The sequence below is a fragment of the Heterocephalus glaber genome, unplaced genomic scaffold (genome assembly GCF_053883595.1).
Source record: "Heterocephalus glaber isolate CG9 unplaced genomic scaffold, H.glaber_assembly_v1.0 deba00001504, whole genome shotgun sequence".
NCBI lineage: Eukaryota > Metazoa > Chordata > Mammalia > Rodentia > Bathyergidae > Heterocephalus > Heterocephalus glaber.
In genome coordinates this window covers 55,667,701-55,691,003 of record NW_028258324.1, presented here as the reverse complement: position 1 = coordinate 55,691,003, position 23,303 = coordinate 55,667,701, and the positions used below count along the sequence as shown (strand labels likewise).

Below are 23,303 nucleotides of genomic sequence, written 5' to 3'. Positions count from 1 at the left end.
ACCTTGGGAAACATAAATATTTAAGAAATGAATGGAGTGAAGGGCCCACAAAAATATAGTGAAGTAAGTTAAGTGTAAGAATGAGGGAGTATGTGATCATGAAAGCCATAAGAATAAAATTTAGAAGAGAAGATCATCAGCCAGATTCAGCAAATTGAATGAGATGCCCTTTGAATGAGATGCCCTCTGCACATGGCAGAGGTTGAGAGCCTGAGTTTCAGAATCTGTATACTTGGATTCAAATCCCAACTCTACCTCTGATGTAACAAAGTTATTGAGCTTGTCTAAGCCTCAGTTTCTTATTTTATTCCATTTTGTTTAATTTATTGTTCCTAGTGGACTTCAGGTGCAAAAAGTGAGTTAATTATAAACTTGTGCTTCTTACCAGGCTGGGTATCTTATACCCATTAGTCCCTTCAGCTGGGGCATCAGGATCACTGGAGCCTAGCAGTTTGAAGCCAGGATGGACAACATAATGATACAAAATAAATATCATCTTTCATCCACAAATGACTTGTCTTTTTATTAATTTAAAAAATTTTATTAGTACATGTTAGTAGTACATAATGTTTACATTATAGAATTGGTACATACACACATGATGCATCTTAATTCCTCTCCTTTCCCTCCCCATCCATCTCTTGCTCCCCTTTATTTCTTTGTACATGTTTGCAGTACATAATGTTTACATGCCTTGGTACCAGGAGTAGGGCCATTGTTGTGACTATATCTGACGATTTTGTTTAGAAGCTTTGGAACTGGGTTGTGGGAAGTCTGGAAAATTTCTGAGATTCTGGGTAGAAAAGTCTTAGTGATATAGATAGAGCTTGATGAGCAATTCTGGTAGGAGCTCAGAAGACCAGAATGCTGATAGGAATGTGAACAATTAAAGTGAGGCTCATGAGGCTGTAGTTGGGAATGAGGACTCTATTTGAAACGAATAGAGGCCATGCGTGTTTCATTTTGGCATAGCATTTGTGTTTTGTCCATGTCTTAAGACTTTGTATGAGATTGAATTTAAAAGTGATAGACTAATCTGGCAGGGCACACTTCAAGGCAGCCCAATGTTCACGCTGCAGCATGAGTACTGCTGGCTGCTTTTACCCAGATTTATAGTGACAATCAGCAGCAAAAAGGAGATCCTCAATGATTTGAAGAATGTACAGCTTGGACAGAAGGGAAGTACCCGTAAAGTTGGGGCCAAAGAGAGTGAGATTGCTGAAAAGATTAGTATTAAAAAGAAGGCAAGTACAGTACAAATAAGTTCTGTTCTGGGAGAGTCTGTAAGTTGGATTCATTCATATCTGACAAAGTAAGTCTTACACAGTACACCTATGAAAGTTTGCAACTCCAGTGTTTGTAAGTCAGGGACTTAATGTACTTTGTATCAGAACAATAGAAAATATGTCTTGAGGGTGTCTCAGGAAATGGCCAGACTCTATTCATTGCAAGCCCAAGGGTATAAAACAGTAAACTCCTTTAAAATACTATGAGGGGAGCCCCAAGGTGCCTTGCTCATTTATTGCCACTTAAGACTGTTCCCCACAGCTCAGCCATCAAGGGCCTGAGAGCCCTGTGCCTCTGTGGTTCAAAGAGGCCTGACTGCAGCTCAGGTTGTCTACAGACCTTGGCATCATCCACATGGTGATGGTTTTTCAGGCATGCAGAATATGAGAGTTAAGGAGTTTTGGAGGCTCCTACCCAGATTTCAAAGGAAGGCATGGAAGATCAGGCAGTGTGCCCCTGAGACGGTGATGCGAGGAGCTGTGAGAGTGAACCCACAGATGCAGTGGAGTCCCCAGGAAGTTTGAGATGCCAGGAATCTGGAACATCTATTGAGGAAACTGCACGCAGCAAGCCAGTGGAGTCAACCTAAAGAGAGTCCGTGTGGACAACCAGCAAAGTCATAGGGAAAAGGCTCTCCAAACCTTTGGATTTCATATCTCACCACAAGTTGTCCCAGGTGCTGGACATGATTTAATGTTTGTCCTGCTCTATTTTGATATTATTTTGGTCCAATTTCTTTCTATTCTCTGTTCTTCCCTTTTTGAATGGGAATGTTTACTCTCTGACATTGTATGGACTCACAGCTAAGTTTGCTTTGAGTCTCAGAGGAGACTTTGGACTTGGACTTTTCAACAGTGCTGAAACTGTTAAGACTTTGGAAGACTTTGGCAACTCTTAGGACTAAATGCATTTTGTGTAATGAGATAGATATGAGATTTTTAGGAGCCAGGACTGGAATATTACGGTTTAGATATAAAATGTCCTCCAAAAGTCTGGTGTGTTCAAAAGCTGGGCCCTGTTTGAAAAAGGTGGGCTACTGAGGGTGTGATCTAGAAGGGTCTATTCTTTTTTGCTTTTTGGTACCAGGGATCAAACTCAGGACCTTGCTCTTGCCAGGTGGGCACAGCGCCACTGAGCTAGATTCCTGGCCCAAGCACGATCTGTTCTTATCCCTGCTTCCTGTTGGGTTGAACAGCTTTCCTTCTCCATGTCCTTCCTGCCTTGGAACCAGCCAACCATGGACTGAACACACAGGAAGCTGAGTCAAAAAAACCCTCTCTTTTGAGTTATGCATGTCAAGTATTTTGTCCCAGTGATGGGAAGGTGACTGATACCCAAATTCAATCTTACTTTAATTTGCATTTCCCTGATTTCTGAGGTTCAGTAACATTTTATGTGTACATTGGCCTCTACAGATTTCCCTGCTGTGGTTTTCCATTTCAGACCTTTGCACATTTTTCTACTGGATTGGTAGTTGTTTTTATTGTTAGTTTGAGGGAATTGGTTTTAAAATTCTAAATGTTAATCTTTTATTTGAATTTTAGCTTGCAGGTATTCTTTCCTAGTCTGAAGCTTTTTCTCTTTCTCAGGGGTAAAGGAGAAACTCTTCACATCAGAAACACACTGCACTTATCTAATAAAAGCTGCTGGCTCTTGTAGGTGACTTTTCTTTCTATCCTTAGTCTTTTTAGGGGTAATCATAAAAATCATCAGCAGATGTGGTGGTAGTGGGGGTGCAGTCGATCATTGAGCTGTTATTATGCTTTTAGGGAGGTTCTGCTCCATATGTTAGAATTGTTTTAAAGCATGCTTGATACCTCTTTGTCTTCAGCTTTGGAACCCGTGCACTAGGTAGAGGTCTTGGGAGAAAAGTCCTACGCAGTTTTCTGTTACACCTGTAACAAGTGTGGATGGAAAACTTTTATTTTTGTCTATAATTGCTCCCTTTTTAATTCAAGGAAAGTCTGGTGAGTGAGAGATTATTTTTTTGGATTACTCCCTTGCAGATTGGCAACATGATTATTTTAAGCTTTAAATAAGGAAGACTCTGAGCTGATTTATGCTGCAGCTGGTCAGCCTGTCTGGGGCCCAGTGGATGATTTCTTCAGTAGTGGGTGACAGTTTGCCTTACTGATTTTCTCCCCACCTCATCCACCTTAGTTTTCATATTTTCCTTTTCCCCCTGTTGGGTTCATAAAACTTTAGCAAGTGCTTTGCCACTTTCCTGACTTTTGTCTTTTGTTATACTGTGGCTGTAAAAGAACTGCAGGAAGGCAAGCAGTAGAAAGATGATTTTGCTTTCTATTGATCAAAATAAGTGCCCGTAGAGGACTTCACCTCTCAGAATTTGAGCATGCTGCTTAGGTATACAGTTTGAGGGAACTACTTACTAAACTATACTTGATGCAAAAGTATCCCCAAGAATTCTAAATTTTTATTGCACTTTAATTTTATGTACATACACGTCAATGCACACTTTGCCAGTTTCTTTGGAACTTCATCTTCAAAACATAATTTATGCTGGCCATCGTGGCACACACCTGTAATCCCAGCACTCAGGAGGATCACTAAGAATTTTAGGCCAGTCTGAATTATGTAGTGAGACCTTGTCTCAAGTAAACTAACTAAATAAATAATGGTGAGTTCGAGACCAGCCTGGACTACGCAGTGAGACCTTGTCTCAAAACAACAACAAAAACAAACAAAAACCAAACAATTAACTAAGGCTTCTCATGTTAGGTTTCACCTGGGGCATCTTGTCGCCTCATTTTACCAAGTTACTTTTAGCTTCTAGGCTTATCTGGGAGTAGTTTATAATCTACAAATTTATGCTAGATTCACATTTTTTGATACTGTTAGGAATCCAGCAGTTATTAGATGAGAAAAAAAATTGACATATGAAATCTGTATAATATGTTCTCCTAAGTGATAAACCGAAATTTTTTTTTTTCTTTTTAGAATGCAAAGTTTCACTTTTTAGCAGCAGAAAGGAAAGAGAAGGTAGGATGGGAGGAAGGCAGCTTTGAGATTACCCAAAGAAAGTTTGCACTTGTCTGGCACTGGCATCACAAGGGTTCTGGTTTTACAGTTTAGAAGCATTTCTCAGACAGCCTCTTACCTTACAACTAACTGCCTACTTCCTTTCCATCATGCCTGTTTAAACTTAGTTGAAGCCTGCTAGATAAGAAAGAGTTGGAGAATTCAGAATTTCACATGAGGAAATGGGGTCATGTACAGGCAAATCTCTCTAAAAGTTCTTAAAAAAAGGGACAGTAAATGATGGTGAAATGTATAATGTATAGAATTTTTTCTCTATTTTATTAGCGTATGTTTGTAGTACATAGTAAGTACATTCATCATGGGGGAATTGGTACATATACATTTCACATCTTGGTCCTTTTTACTTCCCCTTCCCTTTCCTCCGTTCGTTCCGCGCCCCCATCTTTAGATTGCCTTCCCATCCTTCCAGCTCATTGATTCATTAATTCTTTGTGTTGTTTCTTGAGTCTCAATTTCATTAATTTTCTCTCTGATTTTTATAACTTCTTTCTATTAGTTTCAGATTTGGATTGTTCTTGTCTTTCTAGGATCTTGAAATGCACATTAGGTTATTTATTTGGGGTCACTTTGTTCTTTTTTATGGGTGTATTGATAGCTTTAGCCTTCCTTCTTAGAACTGGTTTTGTTATGTCCCATACATTTTGGTGTGTTGTGCCTCTGTTGTCATTTGATTCTAGGAACTTTTTTATTTCTTCCCTGATTTTTTCTGTGATCCATTAATTATTCAGTAACATTTTTTTTCAGTAACATTTTTAATATCCATGTGCTCCTGTAGTTTCTGTACCTTCTTTTGCTGTAGATTTCTAGCTTTATTCTGCTACCATCTGATAGTATACAGGGGATTATTTAAATTCTTTTGTACTTAAGCATGTTTTATGACCTGAGGTGTGGTCTGTTTTGGAAAAAGTTGTGCTAATGCTGGGCATAGTGGCGCAGGCCTATAATCCCAGCACTCAGGAGGCTGAGGCGAGAGGATCCCCACAAGTTGGAGGCCACCCTGGATTACACAGTGAGTTGAAGGCCAGCCTGAACTTCATAGTGAGATCCTGTCTCAAAAAAGCAAAAGGAATAAAAAAGTTGTGCTATTGAGAAAAATGTATATTTTCTTGTTGTTGGATAAAAACTCTAGAGATACCTGTTAAATCCATGTGTTCAGTGATGTGGTTTAACTATGTTTCTTGGTTGATTTTTTTCTTTTTTGTGTGGTTGATCTAATTGTGACTGTGGGGTATTGAAGTCCCTCGCTATGATTGCGTTGATCTCTTAGCTGTTCTTTTTTTTACGCAAAACATTTATTGGTACATTTTAGATATACATAAAGATAACATTTATCGTAGGGAATTTGTACCAGTACATGATATATGGCTATATCTTGGTCCAGTAGTTTTTGTTTTTCAAAGTTGAGTACACAGACATTTGACATTGGACATTTGATGCATAGATATTTGCAATCCTTATCTCTTCCTGTTAAATTGTTTCCTTTTCCAGTATGTAGTGGCCATCTTTTTCTCTTCTAATCAGTTTTGGTTTGAGGTCAGCTGTGTCTAAAAATAAGATAGGGTTAGGGGAAGTAAAATGGATTAAAATACTTCAGTACAAGTACCAACGCCTCATGATGAATGTAATCATTATGGACTGCAAACATGAACTAATAAAAATAAAAAAGAAAACAAGATAGCTACTTCTGCTTATTTTCAGGCTCTCCTAGAATAGAGTGGTTTTCCGTCCTTTCGTTTTCAGTTTGTGTATTTCTTTTTGAATGGGATGTGTCTACTGTAGGCAATATATGGTTGCATTTTCTTTTTTGTCCAGTCTGTCAGTCTGTGTCTTCTAACTGGGGAGTTGAGACCATTAACTTTGAGAGTTATTGTTGTGTTTATTGAATCCTACTGTGTCATTATTTTTTTTTTTTTTTTTTTTTTTTGGTACCAGGGATCGAACTTGGGACCTTGTGCTTACGCGAGGCAAGCGGCAGAACCACTGAGCTAAATCCCCAGCCCTGTGTCATTATTTTTTGAGTGCTGATTCCTTTATTTTTTTCCTTTTGTTTATTCTCCTAGTTAGATGTATACTTTCCTTTGGGCCCCTTGGTGCTGGTAACCTCTTGGTCTCTGTCTAGGATTCCCTCAAATATTTTCTGCAGTGCTGTTTAGTGGTCATGTATTTCATTAGGATTTCTTTGTTGTAATAAGTCTTTATTTCTCTATCAATTTTGAAGGCACATTTTTCAGGAGATAAAAAGTCTGGGTTGACATTTTTTTTCTTTTAGAGCTTGAAAACTTTGCTCCAAGCTCTTCTTGACTTTAAGGCTGTGCTAAGAAATCTGCAGTTATTTTGATGAGCTTGCCTTTATACATTATTTACTGTTTTTCTCTAATAGCTTTTAGTATTGTCTCCTTTTGTGGAATTTCTGGAATTTTGATTATGAGATGTGTAGAGAGGTTCTTTTCTGGTCATGCTATTTGGGGTTCTGTATGCTTCTTGTACTTGAATATTGAATTCTTTCCCTAGATTTGGAAATTTTTCTGCTCTGATTTTCAGTGAATCAATTGTTCATACTTTTTGAGTCATCTTCTAAATTTTTCCTTTATTTTTATAACTCTGAGGTTTTTTTCTTTTTGAGTCACCTGACAGCTTGCAGGATATCTTGTCCTTTTTAGCGAATCATTGATTTTATGATCTGATGCATCCACCTTGTCTTCTGTTTTTGTCTCTGTCATCACATTGCTCGAGCCTGCTAGCCATGTTTTCTGTTGAATTTTTCATAGCATCTATCTCTGCTAGCTTTCTTTTCTTTTCTTTTTTGAGACAGGGTAGTTCTGTGTAGTTCAGGCTGGCCTTGAACTCGGGGCAGTCCTATCTCAGCCTCCAAAGTGCTGAGATGACAGGTGTGTGCCACCATGCCTGACTTGGCTTTCTTTTCATACTTGCTAATTTTTTTCTGAAGTATTCATTCATGTCTCATATTGTTTTTTCTTAACTCAAATTGTTTCTTTTTTAAGCTTGTTTGAACATTTTATTGGTAAAATCCTTTTAACTGTTTAATTAAATCCTCTCAGCTTTTTGAACATCTTATTTGCTTATATGTTTCTTCTTACATCTCTTCAAACATTTTAACCATTTGATTTTTGAGTTCTTTGCCTATAGCTTCCTCTGCTTCAGTGTCTGTGAGATCAGCTTTTGGGGAGTTAAGGGTTTTAGGGGCATCTTGTTGCCTTGGTCTCTCATGTTTCTATTGTTTTTGTATTTGAGGTTGAAGATAAGGTAGAGAAACTTCACTACTGTGGAGATCTCTTTAGTTCGATTCCGTCTTCCTGCGATGTGTCCTTGGGTTTGGGTATATTTTGGTGTTTATAACCCTGTTCACTTTATTCAGTGTAATATCTGAGGGTCTTCTCAGTGTCAAATTTTATTCTGGGGCTTTGATCCCCAGTACCACTCAGGAGAAAACAAACTTCAGTAATGTTGACAACAGAAAGACAAACCAGATACTGTATTGACATACCAATTAAAAACAATTAAAAATCAATTAAACAATTATGCCACCAGTAACAATAGAAATCAACAGTAATAATAGTCAGTGACAAACAAGTATTGACATTCCATAAGAACGGATAATAGCTACAAACTATACCATCCTTAACAATAGAAAAGAGATCTGCAATATTAATGTAGATACAGGGGCAGACCATATATTGACATACAGTAAATATCTACTAAAAGCAACAACTGTACCACCATTAACAATAGAAAATAACCCAGGTGTGGTGGCACGCACCTGAAATCCCAGTGCTCAGGAGACTGAGACAGGAGGATCACAAGTTCTAGGCCAGTCTCGGCTACATAGTGAGTTCCAGGTCAGCCTGAACTGTGTAGTGAGATCCTGTCTCAAAAACCAAACAGTAGGGCAAGGGATGTAGCTCAGAGGCACAGCACCTGCCTGCCAAGCGCAGGGTCCTGAGTTTCATCCCTGGTACCAAAGGGAAAAAAAAAAAAGTAGAAAATAATTCAGCATTAACAGCATAGAGTCAAATGATAGCTAAAAATTACTGGAGTTTAATATTAATAATGATGGGAGGAGTGGAGAAAGAGAAAGTAAAAGAAGTAAAATTTGAAAAAGAGAAAAGGAAAATGAGAAAGGGGAGAGAAAAGTGAAGTAACAATTCTGTTAAAGAGTTTTAGGCGCCGGGGATTTAGCTCAGTGGTTCCACCGCCTGCCTCACAAGCGCAAGGTCTGAGTTCAATCCTCGGTACCAAAAAAAAAAAGATGTAGCACTTGGGCCGGGGATTTAGCTCAGTGGTTCTGCCGCCTGCCTTGCAAGCGCAAGGACCTGAGTTCGATCCCTGGTACCAAAAAAAAAAAAAGAATTTTAAAAAGTTAGTAGAATTAAGTAAAAGTAATAGAGAAGGCAAAACAAGAAAAATACAAAGGAACCAAAATAAAGAGCATGAAAGATAGGAAAAAAGAAACAAAAACCAAAGAAAGAAAGTACAAAAATTTCTCCCTGTGTTTGGATGATTTCTTTCTGGGGCCTGTGGTATCAAAATCCACCAGTTAGAGGGCCGGGGATTTAGCTCAGTGATTCTGCCACCTCCCTCACAAGTGGAAGGACTCGAGTTCGATCCCCGGTACCAAAAAAAAATCGACCAGATAGAGGTGGAGAGGAGTGAGTGACAACTAGGGCCTATTTTGTCTCCACACCTAAGGATCTCCCAGAAGGCCCCATCTCCTGAAGGTTTTACTACCTCCCAGCAGCACCATCCTGGACTCCTACCTAAACCATATCATTCCAACCCAGACCCTCAAAAGTACATATGCATTGCACAATGCAAAATGCATTCACTCCGTCTCCAAGTGTTCCCAAAGTCTTAACTGTTCCAGCATTGTTTAAAAGTCCAAGTCTTTTCCAAGATTCAAGGCACACTCAACTGTGAGCCACTATAAAACTCAAAATGAAAGTTACATACCTCCAAAGTACAGTGGTGGGAGCAGTACAGGGTAAACACTCTTATTCCAAAAGGCAGGAATAAGAAAAATATTAAGGAGAACAAAATCCAGCAGGGCAAACAATAAATCCTAAAGCTCCACATCTGGCATCCGATGCACAGTAATGGCAGAATGTGGGCTCCAAAGAGCTTCTGCAGCTTCTTCCTCTAGCCTTGGTGGAAGTTTTAGCCCCCACGGGCACTCTGTTGGGTGGGCTTTGCATGCTGCTTGCAGCTTTCCCACTTGAGCACTGCACATTTACTGGTATCTTTCCCTTCTTTGAGTCTCCACTGCAAATTTATTCCCACATCTCCATTATATGTGGCCCTGTATAACTCTGGCCTCACAGCACATTGCCAGGCCACTGAAGTTTTCCTTTAAAATCTGGTGGAAGCTGACATGATCCTATAATTCCTACATTCAAAAAGCAGTACATGGATGATGCCAAGGTCTACTGCCAGTGTGAGCTGTACCTGAGCCCACTTGAATCATACCTCCAGCACGCACACACACACACACCCACCCCACATACAAGGGGGCAACTTGGGTGTGTTTAACTGCTGATGGTAGGGATCCAGTTGAAAACCAGAGGCTCTTCACAGATTATTTGCTGGATGAAAGTGATGAACATTATAATAGAAAGATTACACTATTAACACCAGAACACACTGACCAAAATTAGCTTCACTAATAAGGTCACAACATGAAGTTCATTCTGATGCACTGTAGTGTGAAGAGGTAGCATCATCTAGGATTCTTGCCAAATTCATGTCTTGAACCTAAATATATTCTAACTTCCAGATGTAACTTTCAGGTTATAGGCAGTATAGAGGATAAACAAGGTAACCCAATGTTGGACATCCTAAGAACAAGTGTCTCAGTCTCTCTTGAATCAGCATCATAGAGAAAAAGAAGCAAGAAAAGGATACTTCTAGATGGAGAGCCTTAGAGAATAATGAGAAAATGTATTGGTAGTCCTTAACTGAATCCTGATTTGAAAAATAAGATGTAAAAAGACAATGATAGGGGCCGGGGGTTTAGCTCAGTGGTTTCGCCGCCTGCTGCGCAAGCACAAGGACCCGAGTTCGATCCCTGGTACCAAAAAAAAAGACAATGATAAGAGAGTCTCTAATCTGCTCCTGAAATAGTAATATTCCTTCCTTTTGGTTCTGTGGTTTATCCTAATTCTTTAGAATGAATTTTCCTTTATTTCTTAAGCTGTTTCAGGGAACCTTATTTACTGGAGACCAAGGCATCTTAAGTGCTGGGCATGTAACAAAGAATAGCAAAGAACCTGCCTCAGTGAGCTTACATTTTTATCAGGAGGAAACAGAGCACAATTTAAGTAAATACATACTCAATAGTGTTGACTCTTACAGTGAAAAATAAAACAGGGCAGGTGGCCTAGAGTTGGGAGAGTGGTTGGGTACATGTGTGCTATCAGCAAAGGCACCTCTGAGAGGGTAACATTTGAGCAACATCAGGAACAAGCAATGAAAATATCGGGCAAGAGTGGTCCAAGCCGAGGGAACAGTGAACACAAAGATAACAAGACTGGAGCCTTCCTTGTGTGTTTAAGAATCATCAAGAAAGCTTTAAGTAGCTGGAGGAAAGAAGGCAGGTGGAGAGAGGGAAAAGGAGGTCAGATGTATGTGCAGGGTAGATATTTAAGAGAGAAATTGTGCACGGCTCTGTAGTGGAGTTTGGCTTTACTCTGAGTGGACTTAAGGCAAGTAGAGTGACTTGTATTTTAAAAGCATCACCACTTGCTATACTGCACAGTATTTTAACGTGACTGAAGAGTGGTTAAGGGCAGTTTTTAAGGAGACCAGGTGAGACCAAAGTAGTAGAGTGGAAGTAATCAGAATTGGTCAGATCCTGGATAAGTTTTAAAGGCATAATTGACATAATGTGGTGATGGATTAGGTGGAAAAGGTAGGAAAGAAACAGATACTAAGGAAGATTCTAAGATTTTCAGCTTAAATGGTTGAAGGATGGAATTGCCGTTTACTGAAATAAGGAATCCTCGGAGGTGGGGTGGGATTTGGTTGTTGTTTCTTCACCTTGTTTGAACCACGTATTTTGAAAAGGTTAAGCATCAGAAATTATTTAAAAGTAAATAAGATGGGATTCAGTTTTGAAGTACTAAGTTTGAGGTGCATATACAGACATCCAAGTGGAGATGTATATTGCTTCCCTTTGAGCTATTGTAAAGTATTTCTCTGGACTCCTATATAGTTCTTGTGGGAGACTGTAATATTGATTATGCGCAAAGCAGGCTGTAAGCAGTGCAGGCTGTGAAGAGTTAGCCCCACAATTGGCTTGTTCTGAGAAGTGAGTCTGCTCAAAGCCTTTGCGCCAAAGTCAGTGTAACTAGCACCCAAATTCCATTACCATAACTAAAGCCTTCTAGAAGGACAGTGTTCTAATTACAACCATATATTTTGTCTATTCTGTTCCTAATTCGAGAACGCTTTGTTTTGGCCTTCACGAGCCTTGCTTACATTAGTTTCTTTTTTAAAAATTAATTTTATTGGTACATTTTAGGTATATAATATAATGACATTCATCGTTGGAAATTTGCACCTTTACATAATCTCTCTTGGCTCTTATTTTTTCCCCATTCCCCTGCCCTCCCTTCAATCCTCCATCCTTCCCTATTTACAAAGTGTTGCCATTTTCCCATATTAAGTCCATTCCCTTTTTTCCTTTCCCCTACCCCTCCCACTCCCCTTCCCCTTTGCTCCTTTTCTTCCTATTTCACATTATCTATTATACCTTTTAGTCCTTATTTACACTTTCAGTTTCTCACACTAGAGAAACTGTTTGGTATTTACACTGTCACAAATAGATCAACTAGACATTAATTTCCACAGAAACTGCACAACTGCCCATCTTCACACATAGTTCATCTTTACCCCAATTGATTACCAATAAAAATCAGTGTCTTGGACTGGCCATCACCTTTGTTGGTTGCACAGGCATTGGTCGTCCTGGCACCCTGCCTTCTCTCCTAGTTCTGTCTTTTGGTTTTTTTCTCAGGCCTCTGTCGTATACTGGGCAGGAGACTGGAACCTAACTGCAGGGTCTCCAGTAGTTCTGACTCCTATAATCCAGTCTTATATACTCAACTCAATCGCTTCTTGGCCTTTTGGCTAAGATGAAGTGTATACTCAACTCAAGATTTTGCTTCCATCTTCTGATCACTGAAAACCTAAAATGAATGAAATAACCAAGTCTCCAAAACAAAGGTGGTTTTTTGTCCCCTAGAATAGTAAATATATATGCTTTAGGGGTACCATAGATACATCAGAGGAGGTTGGGGCAAGGGAAACCTAAAAGAAAAAAGGGACACGCTCACGTAGATTGTTTTGAAACAAAGACCGTTGATTACTGAGGCTTGTTGCAGGAGTAGCATTTAACTCATTGTGTGAGGCAGTTGTTGATTGGGCAAGTTTCCATGCACACATGGCTCATCTAAAATACTGTGCTTTTGAGGAATTCCTGAAATGGTTCCTTCATTAGCATTTGTGGAGGGCTCCTCTTTCATGGCCTCTGACTCTATTTTGTGAGGGTTTGACATAAGTGACTTGATTTTTGGTATTGCCAATGTCCGTCCGCGTTCCTCTATAAAACCTTCTCTGAATAATCTAGATCTATATTTCTAACCAACTTTAAGTTCCAGTAACAATTGACTATTTCATTTGAGTTTCAGAAGAATTAAAAAGTTATATGTCAGTATTTTATAAGCAGATTAAGATGCAGATGGAACACTGAATCTCTCCATCCCTCTTTTTTAACAGTTGCTTTCCTTTGGTGATCCCTGAATTAAACAAATTGAAAGGATGAGTGAACTGGAACAGTTGAGGCAGGAAGCAGAGCAGCTGCGGAATCAGATCCAGGTGAGAACTTTTTCATTTCCAAATTTTAATGCTTTTATTTAGTAACAGCAATGTATGAAATTTGTTTATTGGTTCATCAGTCTACACATATTAAATGATTTATAAGGCTAAAATGGTCAACTTGTTTTTAACATGCCTCTAAAAGTCTTTCCCAAATCATTCCTAAGAAGTACCAGTACGGACAAATGGCTTCTGTGTCCTGAGAAGTTAATAATATATCTGCACCCCCTGCTGAAAAACAAACATAATACTCTTCTTACTCATACACCTAGAATCATAGATGTTTTGGTACAGTACAGGAAGGCAGATATTACATATATTAGGACAATGTTAATCTCTAAAACATTAGATTGCTGCACCATTAAAAATTATAGGAGGTATTGCAAATAGGAAAGGGAGGGCAGGGGAAGGGGAAAAAATAAGAACCAAGATACATCATGTTAAGGTACAACATCCTAATGGTGAATATAACTGTATTTTATACCTAAAACGTACCAATAAACTTAATGGGGAAAAAAATTATAGGAGGTAGAATTAAGATGTCTAATGTCTTTTAATTTTGGAAATCAATTCAGAACAGTAAAGAGGATAAAAAAAAATACTCAAGCCAGGCATGAGGGAGCATTGCTGTAGTTCAGCACTTAGGAGGCTTTCCTGTGAGTTCCAGACCAGCTTGTGCTACATAGTAAGTTTAAGGCCAGCTTAGAATACATAGCAAGACAGCGTCTCAAAAAAAAAAAAAAGAAAGGAAGGCTGTAAGCTAGCTAGCTAGCTTGCTTTTGGTGGGTGTTTTGTTTTGTTTTGGTTTCGTTTGCTTTTAATTTGAGACAGGGTCTTACATAGTTCAGACTGGCCTTGAACTCACTTTGTAGCCCAAACTGGCCTCAAACATGTTACAATTCTCGTGCCTGGCCTCCTGAGTGCTGGAATTACAGACATGCACCACCACACCTGGCCAAATACTCTAACTTTAACAAAATTTAGATGCTCTTAGAACTTGAAACAAGAATAGGATGAGGAAGAGTTGCCAAATGCAGCAATGTAACATCATGAGGGACAGCTGGGAAAAAAGGTGCCTGCAGCAGAAGGTGCCTCCTCATAGGAGGAGGGCACACTCTCTAAGGGACAACTCCAGCAATTCTTTCTTTGGAACAATGCGACAGATGCTTGCTTGGACCTTGCTGCCACCAAGGGATATCAAGGAAGGTAGAGCTAAGAATGAAAGGATATAGATAAGGCCCTTGGTGAGCAGGGTGGAGGAAAGAGCAAATTGTGAGTCATCTGTTAGCTGCCTGATTTCTTTTTGTACAAAAAGGCAAAGGCTAGAACAGCTTACAGATAAAGAACTTTAGCAACAAAGCAGGAAGAGTCTCTGATAACTTGGAACATGGCTATGGCCTTGCCCAATATGACTCTTTTTCATTAGCTATTTCAAAAGAGCTTTATGGATTTAAAAGTAAAGAATAAAATCTAAACAGAGATATGACAAAAAAAAAAAAAAAAGAGGAGGAAGAAAAACAAAGGATGGCTGAAAAACACCAGAAAAATGTTGCTGTGTGAGTATGAGGTCATTATAAGCACGGTTGACGGGGATTCAAGGAAGTTGATGATTTCATTGTGAATAATGACTCTGAGTTGATATTGTACCTGTCTGAACAAAGTTGTCAAAACAAAGGAGGGATTTCTTTTGCTTGAGATGATCGAAGACTTGACAAGCTGATTTCCCAATTAGATGTTAAAGTCGAATATCCCATATCCGAAATGCTTGGGAGCAGAAGTCTTTTGGATTTCAGAATTTTGGGGGGGGATGGGTGGGAATTTTGCAATATTTGCATACACATAATGAGATATCCTGAGGATGGGACCCAGGTCTAAACATGAATTTTTTGTTTCTTACATACCTTATACACACAGCCTGAAGGTAATTTTACATATTTTTAGTGTGCCTACATTTTGACTGTAACCTGTCACCTGAGGTCAGGTATGAAATTTTCCACTTGTGGTATGATAACAGTCCCCAAAAAGTTTCAGATTTTGGATTTTTAGATTAGAAATGCTTAGCCTGTACTGCCACCACCAGAATGAATTCCCTACGTTCTCTGTTTTGTGCCACTTACTCGAGATGCTGAGCAGGAGCAACTGATGATTGACCAAATGTGTGGTCATGTGTCCATCTCATTTAATCTTCATAGCAACCCTGTGAAGTAGCTGGTGTTGCTTCATTTTATAGTTGAAGAAACCAAGGCTCAGTGAGATTAAATAACTTTCCAAGGTAACATGAGATCCAGGATGAGTAGTAGATCCAGGATTCAGACCAGATATGTGCTTTGTCACTTAGGGTGCATTGTCTCCCAGGTGTATTTCACATCCTTCCCTTCAGCCTGTGCTGTAGCCACACCAGCTTGGGTGCCATTTTGCCATTCCCTGAACCATGCATTGCACTTTCTTACTTCGTTGGCATTTATCAGACTGTTTCCTTTGCCTGGAATTATATTGCCTGTGGTCTAATTTTGCTGTTTGGAATCCTGTTCATTGAGTCCTATTCCTCCTTTAAAAGCCTTATGAGAGTCCTCCTGTTGGATTTATTCTCTTTCACTTAATAGAAGGCAACATGGCATGGTGCATGTGTATGGACTCCTTCTAATACTTGTGATCATAGGCAAGTTTCCTCACTTTCCTGGTGCTTAGTGTGTTTGTTGTGAAGCAGAAATACCAATGCCTACTCTATAGGTTTGCACAGAGGATTAAACATATAAAGGACTTAGACTAATACAAATGAGTGGCAGTTCATTACTTGTGGGACACTTTAGACTTCTGTGACAGAGATAATCATAGTCTTCCTTGTATTTTATACTCCCCTGTGTACATTTGCTCTTGTGTTTTATATTTACTTGTACTTGCATAGGAAATTGTGTGTCTTAATCATTTCCCAAGTTCAATGTTGTGGGCACAGGTGTTCACTGAATCATATCCCATGACTTCAAGTGACTTTGTGTATGTAAAATACAATGCACTTTTCTCCTGACTTTAATCTTGTCACACTATATTTAAAGAACTCCTTCTTTTCCTCCTTTCCAAAAATCTTACTATTTTTTTTTACCCAACTATAAGGTAATTTCATGATTTAATAGAATGTATGCTATTTAATACAATAAATGACTCATTTTAAACAACACAAATAGAGAAAACACATTGTTTTCTTTTTTAGATGCTTATATAAGTATTTTTATTTCATTGAAAAATTTAAATACGAAAAGTCAAAAAGCAGCTCTTTTCTTTAGGTTATCAATAAAAAATGCAGTAACTGGTATACTATACTGGGATACACCTCAGTAGCCACCACAGTTACTTTAGCAAACCTGGTTCCTTTAGCTTCTGCCACATCATGCAGAGCTAAAATTTTGTGTTTTTTTGTAATTGTTACTTCTTTGATTTAAAACAAGAAATGTGTCACCTTTTCTTTTCTTTTGCACAAATGTTAATATCAGATCTTACATTTTTTGTTGTAGTGGACAATATGGAATTTTTTAATACACAATTTTACAATGAACAACACTATTGTTCATAAATATATTTATTTATTTATATAAATAAATGGATTTTTTTAATAATGTAAACTTGCAAGTAACTGCTGCTAAGATATTGGAGAATTCTTGTATTTCAACACAATGTTTTAATTTTTTGGTACTGAGTTTTAAAGTAGATCAATAATTTTTATTTATAGTTTTAAATTTTTAATATTAATGTAAGCTGTATGGTGGCAGAGACTTTCTATTTATCCACTGCTATATAAATGGTGCATAGAATGGTGCCTGACACACCATGTTCACCCAAATTTTTACCAGATAACTGGATCAAGAAAGACGCCCTAAACAATAGCTATTTTCATAAAGTTTGAAACAGAGAAACTTTTTTTTTTTTTTAGAATTTAGTCTCCAACTGTACCATTTTTAAAACATGTCCCAGGCCATCACTCTCATTTCTGGAAATTCTTTAAATTGTAGGAAAGTGGGCTAAATTATTCCTTGCCAAATGAGGTCTCTAAACCTGCAATTTGGCTAAGAGTGAGAGAATCGATCATATTTTTGTACAACTACTTGTGAACAGCCTTACATAGAAATATTCTAAATGTTTATAGATGATTCAGAGGACAGCCAGAAATACCATGCCTTCCATCCGTTCTTTGCTGCAGGGCAACATTTTACCTAACAAATATTGTGTGGCTTCTTTTTGCTGAGAATGTCCTAGGCAAGCACCATAGGCAAAAAACAAAGTTAAAGATACCACTCTAACCTTTCAGGGGGGAGAATTAAGTCTAGCTTTTCTACAAATTCTCTATTTGATTTTTTTTTTTTTTTTCTTTTGGTACTGGGGATTGAACTCAGGTCCTTGGACTCTTGAGGCAGGCAACAGAACCACTGAGCTAAATCCCCGGCCCCTATTTGATATTAACTGATAAATTTGATTTGTGCATTTTTTGTCAGGGCTGAGGCTATAGCTCAATGAGCACATGTGGAGCCTGTGTTCAGTCCCCAGCAACTAAATAAAATGTTTAGCTGCTTATTAAATATATTATTTTTCTGCCTCTCATTTTGTTACATTGGTTTCTGCTTCATTACATTCCCTTCAATTTGTATGAAAATTTAAGGTCTTTTTGAAAGTCTTCCTTGTAATGCTTAGGCATAAACACCTGCTTACGTGCAGGAAATTTGTTATATAAAAATAGAGACGCTAGAGTAAATTGTTGCCTATTACATAAAAAGAAGTATTTTCCAAGACTTTAGGAGAGAGAAGAGCTTAGATCTCCTGAGGAAGTAGAATTCCGTGATAAGTGTAAAGCACAAGTTGTATGCAGGGACTGATGGGAAATTAAATTAGACAGGAAGGCAGTAATAACATGTTGATTGTCTTTTTTTAAAATATTAGTTTCCTGTGTCTGAGGATGTAGCTTAGCAGTAAAGTAGGTGCTTAACATATGCAAGGCCCTGGGTTTGATATGCAGTACCAAAGAAAGAATCCTAAGATAATTGTTTGCGTATTGAATCTAAAATATTTTCTTTCTGGGGCTGGGGATTTAGCTCAGTGGTTCCACTGCTAGCCTTGCAAGCACAAGGACCCGAGTTCGATCCCCGGTACCAAAAAAAAAAATATTTTCTTTCTAATGTCAATAATTATAATTGTGTGGATACCATGTATTTATAAAACATTTTAAAGAAGTATTTTGTGTTTTTTTTAAGTAACGAGGATTGAACCCAGAGCCTTGGACTTGCTAAGCAAGCACTCTACCATTGACCAGTATCTCCAGCCCTTTTTATGTTAGTCTGAGATAGGATCTCACTAAGTTGCCTAGGCTGGCTTTGAACTTGTGATCTTCCTGTCTTAGCTGCCCAAGTAGCTGGTTACAGGCATACACCATGAGGCCGGGCTTTATCTAGTATTTTGAAATGACCTGGAGTATATTACAATATAAGCAGCCTTCTTATCTCCTCAACTTTTAGATGCCAGAACAAATAGAAACTCAAAATTCTTGCTTTCTGCTGAAACTTAGTAATAAATATAACTCTGAGTATTGTAGGCTTATTAAGTCAATTAGATGATTTAAAATTAGGGAGTACACCTATTAAGAAATCTTTTAATTATAAACCAAAAATATATTTGTATAATAATATAAGATCTGAGATTCCACAACTAAGTCCATGTGGTCTGTTGATTTTTCAACAAGGACTTTTAACAGCATATAGGAAAAGAATAGATTTTTCAATAAATGATACTGGGGGGCCAGGGATTTTGCTCAGTGGTTCCGGTGTCTGCCTTAAAAGTGCAAGGTCCCGAGTTCAATTCCTGGTACCAAAAACAAAAACAAAAAACCAAAAAAAATGGTACTGGGAGAACTACATATTCATATGCAGAAGAAAGTTGGACCTCCTACTTCACATTACATACACAAATTAACTCAAAATGGGACCTAAATGTCATGTGAAAATGTAAAATTCTTGGAGGTAAACATAGTTACTATAAATCTTCATATTCTTGAGTTAGCAGTTAAACATGATACCAAAAGTACAAACCACAAAAGAAAGAAACAGAAATCCATCAAAATCATACACTTGGGTGGAAGTGATAATGTATGCCTATAATTCCAGCTACTCAGAAGGACAAGATGGGGAGATCTTGACTTCAAGGCTAGCTTGGCCAACATGGCAGCACCTTAACTCAAAAAAATTTTTTTAAATAAATACTGTGTGTCAAAGAACACTATCAAAAGAAAAAGGCAGCTGACAGAATGGGAGAAAATGTTTGTTATAAGGGTCTAGTATCCAAAATATATAAAGAACTCCTACAACTGCCCAATAAAAAGACAACCCAATTTAAAATTGACAAAACTTTGAATAGACATTTTCTAAAATAGATTATATATAATATCTATATTATATAATATCAGTGTAGCAGTGAATCCATGTAAAGATTCTTAACACCATTAATCATTAGAGAAAAAATCAAAACCACAATGAGATAACCATTTCACACCTGCTGAGACGGCTAATTTTAAAAATAGACCATAAAAAATGTTGATGTGGATATGAAGAAATTGAGAAATTGGAGCCCTAATACATTGTTGGTGGGAATGGGAAATGGTTGCAGCTGGTAAAAAAAAAGTTTGATAGAGTTACTGTGTCACCCTCTTCAGTAATATCCCAACAAATTAAAAACCTAAGTACACATGAAAACTTACATATTAATGTTCATAGCATCATTATTAGTAATAACCACAAAATGGAAACCTGTACCCACCACTTTTGATTAATAAGATAAACAAAATATGGTATACACATACCATGGAATACTCTTCAGCCATGAGGAATGAGGTGCTAGTTAATGGTATAACATGGCTAAATCCTGAACATAATGCTAAGTGAAAGAGACCAGATGCATAGGCTACATATTGTATGATTCCATTTATATGAAATTCCCAAGAGTACGGAAATCCACAGAAAAAGAAAATAAATTAGTGTTTGCTTTGGAATGGTAGGAAAGGGAATCAGGATGAAAGGCTGTCTTTGCAGATGATGGGAATGTTTTAGAATTGGATAGTGATGGTGTTGTACAACATTGTGAATATACTAAAAATCACTGAATTATATACCTTAAAATCATTAAAGTGTGAATTTTAAAAAAAATTTTAGAGTCATATGGTACACACCTGTAATTCTAGCACTTGGGAGGCTGAGGCAGGAGAATAGGAGCAAGTTCAAGGCCAGCCTGGGGTACATAATGAGTTCAAAGCCAGTATGAACTACATAGTGAAACCTTGTCTCAAAAAAACGTATCATTTTAATCATATGTAATAATCCTCTTTCTTTATTTCAGGATGCTAGGAAAGCATGTAATGATGCAACACTTGTTCAGGTAAAGTTTTTTTTCCTTCAATTCATTTTAATAATTCCCATGAAATAAATTGACACTGACACAGATGACATTCAGATTATTTTATTAGTATTTAATTGAAAAATCAAATGAAATCTTTACGTAAAATACTTTGTAATTTAAAAAAATACTTTGTAATTTATACAGTACATGTGTTCTTGTTTGTTTTATTGTTTTGTTTTGTTGGTACCAGGGATCGAGCTCAGGACCTTGCACTTGCAAGGTTTTTAAAATACACTGTTAAGCCAGGTGCATTGGCACACATCTGTGGTCACAGCACTAAAAATACTGAGATGAGAATCTCAGCAAGTTCAAGGCCAACCTGAACTACATAGTGAGACCCTGTCACAAAAAAAATGTGTGTGTGTGTGTGTATACAAACACACTCTTAAAATAGAACCCTGTGGAAAAAATAAATGCTATAAAAATATGTAGATTCATCTAGTTTGTACTTGTTTTAAGTATTTTTTATTCCTTTTGGTATATTGCCATTAGTTTTTCTTATGGGAACTCTTAGGAAGATTTTGTTACTTCAGTTAATATTGATCACTTTTGTTAAGGAAATATTTTATGTGCTATATACATATGAAGCAGGCTTTCTTTTTCTTTTTTCTTTTCTTGGAACTGGAGATGCAACTCAGGTTCTTGGCTTGTGAGGCAGGCGGCAGAACCACTGAGCTAAATCCCTGGCCCTGAAGCAGGCTTTCTTATACACAAAATGTATAAATGTTCTTTGATCATGTATACTAGATTTTTATTTGTGGCTTTTTTCTTTTTCTTAATTGACACATAATTGTACATATTTGTTAGTACAGTGTGATAATTTTATATATATCTTGTGTGAAGATCAAATCAGGATAATTAGCTTTTCCCTCTCATTTATTTTTGTTGGGAAGCTTTGAACTCCTGTCTGTTAATTCTTTATAAAATACAGTAGGTTGTTGTAAACCATGGTTGCCCTACTGTGCCATAGAATCTATTTATCTGTAACCACTACTCAGTCTCCCTTGGTCTCCTTTACCCATGCTAGCCTCTAGTGTGGTTGGTTTCTAAAGAGGTATATCTACTCTTTTTAGTTAATAGTCTGACAAAATATTCTTACCTGTGATAGCATCTAGGATTATTTTAAATTAAACATAGTTTTTCATGAGCAATATTTTGATCCCATAATTCTGTGGAATTATATATTAAATTATCTCGTTACTATAAATTTTATGTCTTTTATCTACTAATTGTTTCTAGTTGAAATAAACTCATAAATTATATTGAAAGTAAAGAATAATATTTTTGTTGCCTTACAAAGATCACATCAAATATGGACTCTGTGGGTCGAATACAGATGCGAACAAGACGTACGCTGAGGGGCCACCTCGCCAAAATCTATGCCATGCACTGGGGATATGACTCAAGGTTTGTGCCTCTCATTTACAAACTGTCACCAGAATTATTTTTTCTTAATCATTATTTCTTTTATTTTACAACTATACTATGAAGTGTTTGTAGAACATGCATCCAATGTGAACATTTTGCTTTCACTGAGAATACTGAAGCTCTTTGTTTGAAGTGGGGGATCTCTGGGGATCAAACTGGGAGTCGTGCTTGCTAAGCAAGTGCTCTACCCCTCCCTGAAAGTTTAAAAACTTTTACCTCTAAAAAAATCCTTTATCAAATGATCTGAAAAGCAGTTTAGGAGAGGATTTCATTTCTTTGCAATGGGATATTATGCTTTGTTTTTCAATATACCCACAGCAGTTGAAATATTAATAACCTTGAAATTTCAATTAATATACAAATATTTATTGAACATCTTCTGTGTGCTAGTTAGTGAATATTGCTGTTTCTTTCCTAAATTCACAAAGGTTAGATTATGTGAAACAGGTTATTTGCATTGAATATATCTTTTACTCCCCCAGTGCAATCTATAAATGCAAGTGCCTGAATGTGTGGTATCAGCATCCGAAAGTGCATATGCACACAGCTGGCTCATACCTACCTGGCTTGCGGTTTAGGTGGTTTGGTGACCACAATTCACTTTGTCTCTAGGGTGGCAGTGCAACCTGTGCTTTTTCCGGTGTGTTTGGCGTTAGCAGGTCTGCCTGCTGCCACAGTGGCTGACTTGTTCCTTTCATTTGGTTATCTTATTGGATAATGTCCAAGCCAACGAAATCAATCCTCAGTACTGTAGGGAACAGGGAAAGGGGACATTACTAGCACCTCTGCAGTAAGTCCTAGTCTGCTTTGAGCCACGGCAGCACAAGGCGAATTACAGGAAAGGTAGAAAAATGAAACTGAGAAGAAGCTGAGCTTTGGGTCTGATCAGTGCTGCTCTGGGCAGCAAAGACGAAAGCCAGTAGCTTACTGCAACTTTTATTCAGTACATCAGGAGAAACATGTAACAAATGACTCGCACAGAGTTCAGTACATCCTGCGTAAATAAGATGGTAACAGTCCAAGAACAATGAGGAACTGAGTAGATGTTTGTTCCTCCCAGGATGTTTTCAGCTCCCGGGATGTTTCTTGTCCTGGAGAATCACAGCATCACCGGATCATTGAGGTCTTAGTTGTGACCGGAGGCCAAAATGGAATTATGTCTTGGAATTCCATAGCTGGGCTGTAGGCAAGAGAACTAGGCTAACCAAATG

At 37.7% G+C, this 23,303-nt stretch overlaps 1 protein-coding gene and 1 non-coding gene across 3 annotated transcripts in view; one reads left to right on the top strand and one right to left on the bottom strand.

Moving 5' to 3' along the window:
- Positions 1–23,303, top strand: part of Gnb4 (G protein subunit beta 4) — a 47,405-nt gene that overhangs the window by 8,497 nt on the left and 15,605 nt on the right. For both annotated transcript variants that reach the window (XM_004834629.4, XM_004834630.4), the window contains exons 2-4: positions 13,138–13,236; positions 20,605–20,643; positions 21,965–22,071. In XM_004834629.4, the coding sequence (XP_004834686.1) occupies positions 13,180–13,236; positions 20,605–20,643; positions 21,965–22,071 (203 nt within the window). In that variant the 5' untranslated portion in view covers positions 13,138–13,179. The remainder of the gene's footprint in view (positions 1–13,137; positions 13,237–20,604; positions 20,644–21,964; positions 22,072–23,303) is intronic.
- LOC147825357 (small nucleolar RNA SNORA66) lies at positions 16,547–16,643 on the bottom strand. Its single transcript, XR_015441187.1, has one exon. It is a non-coding gene; the product is annotated as a small nucleolar RNA SNORA66 (small nucleolar RNA).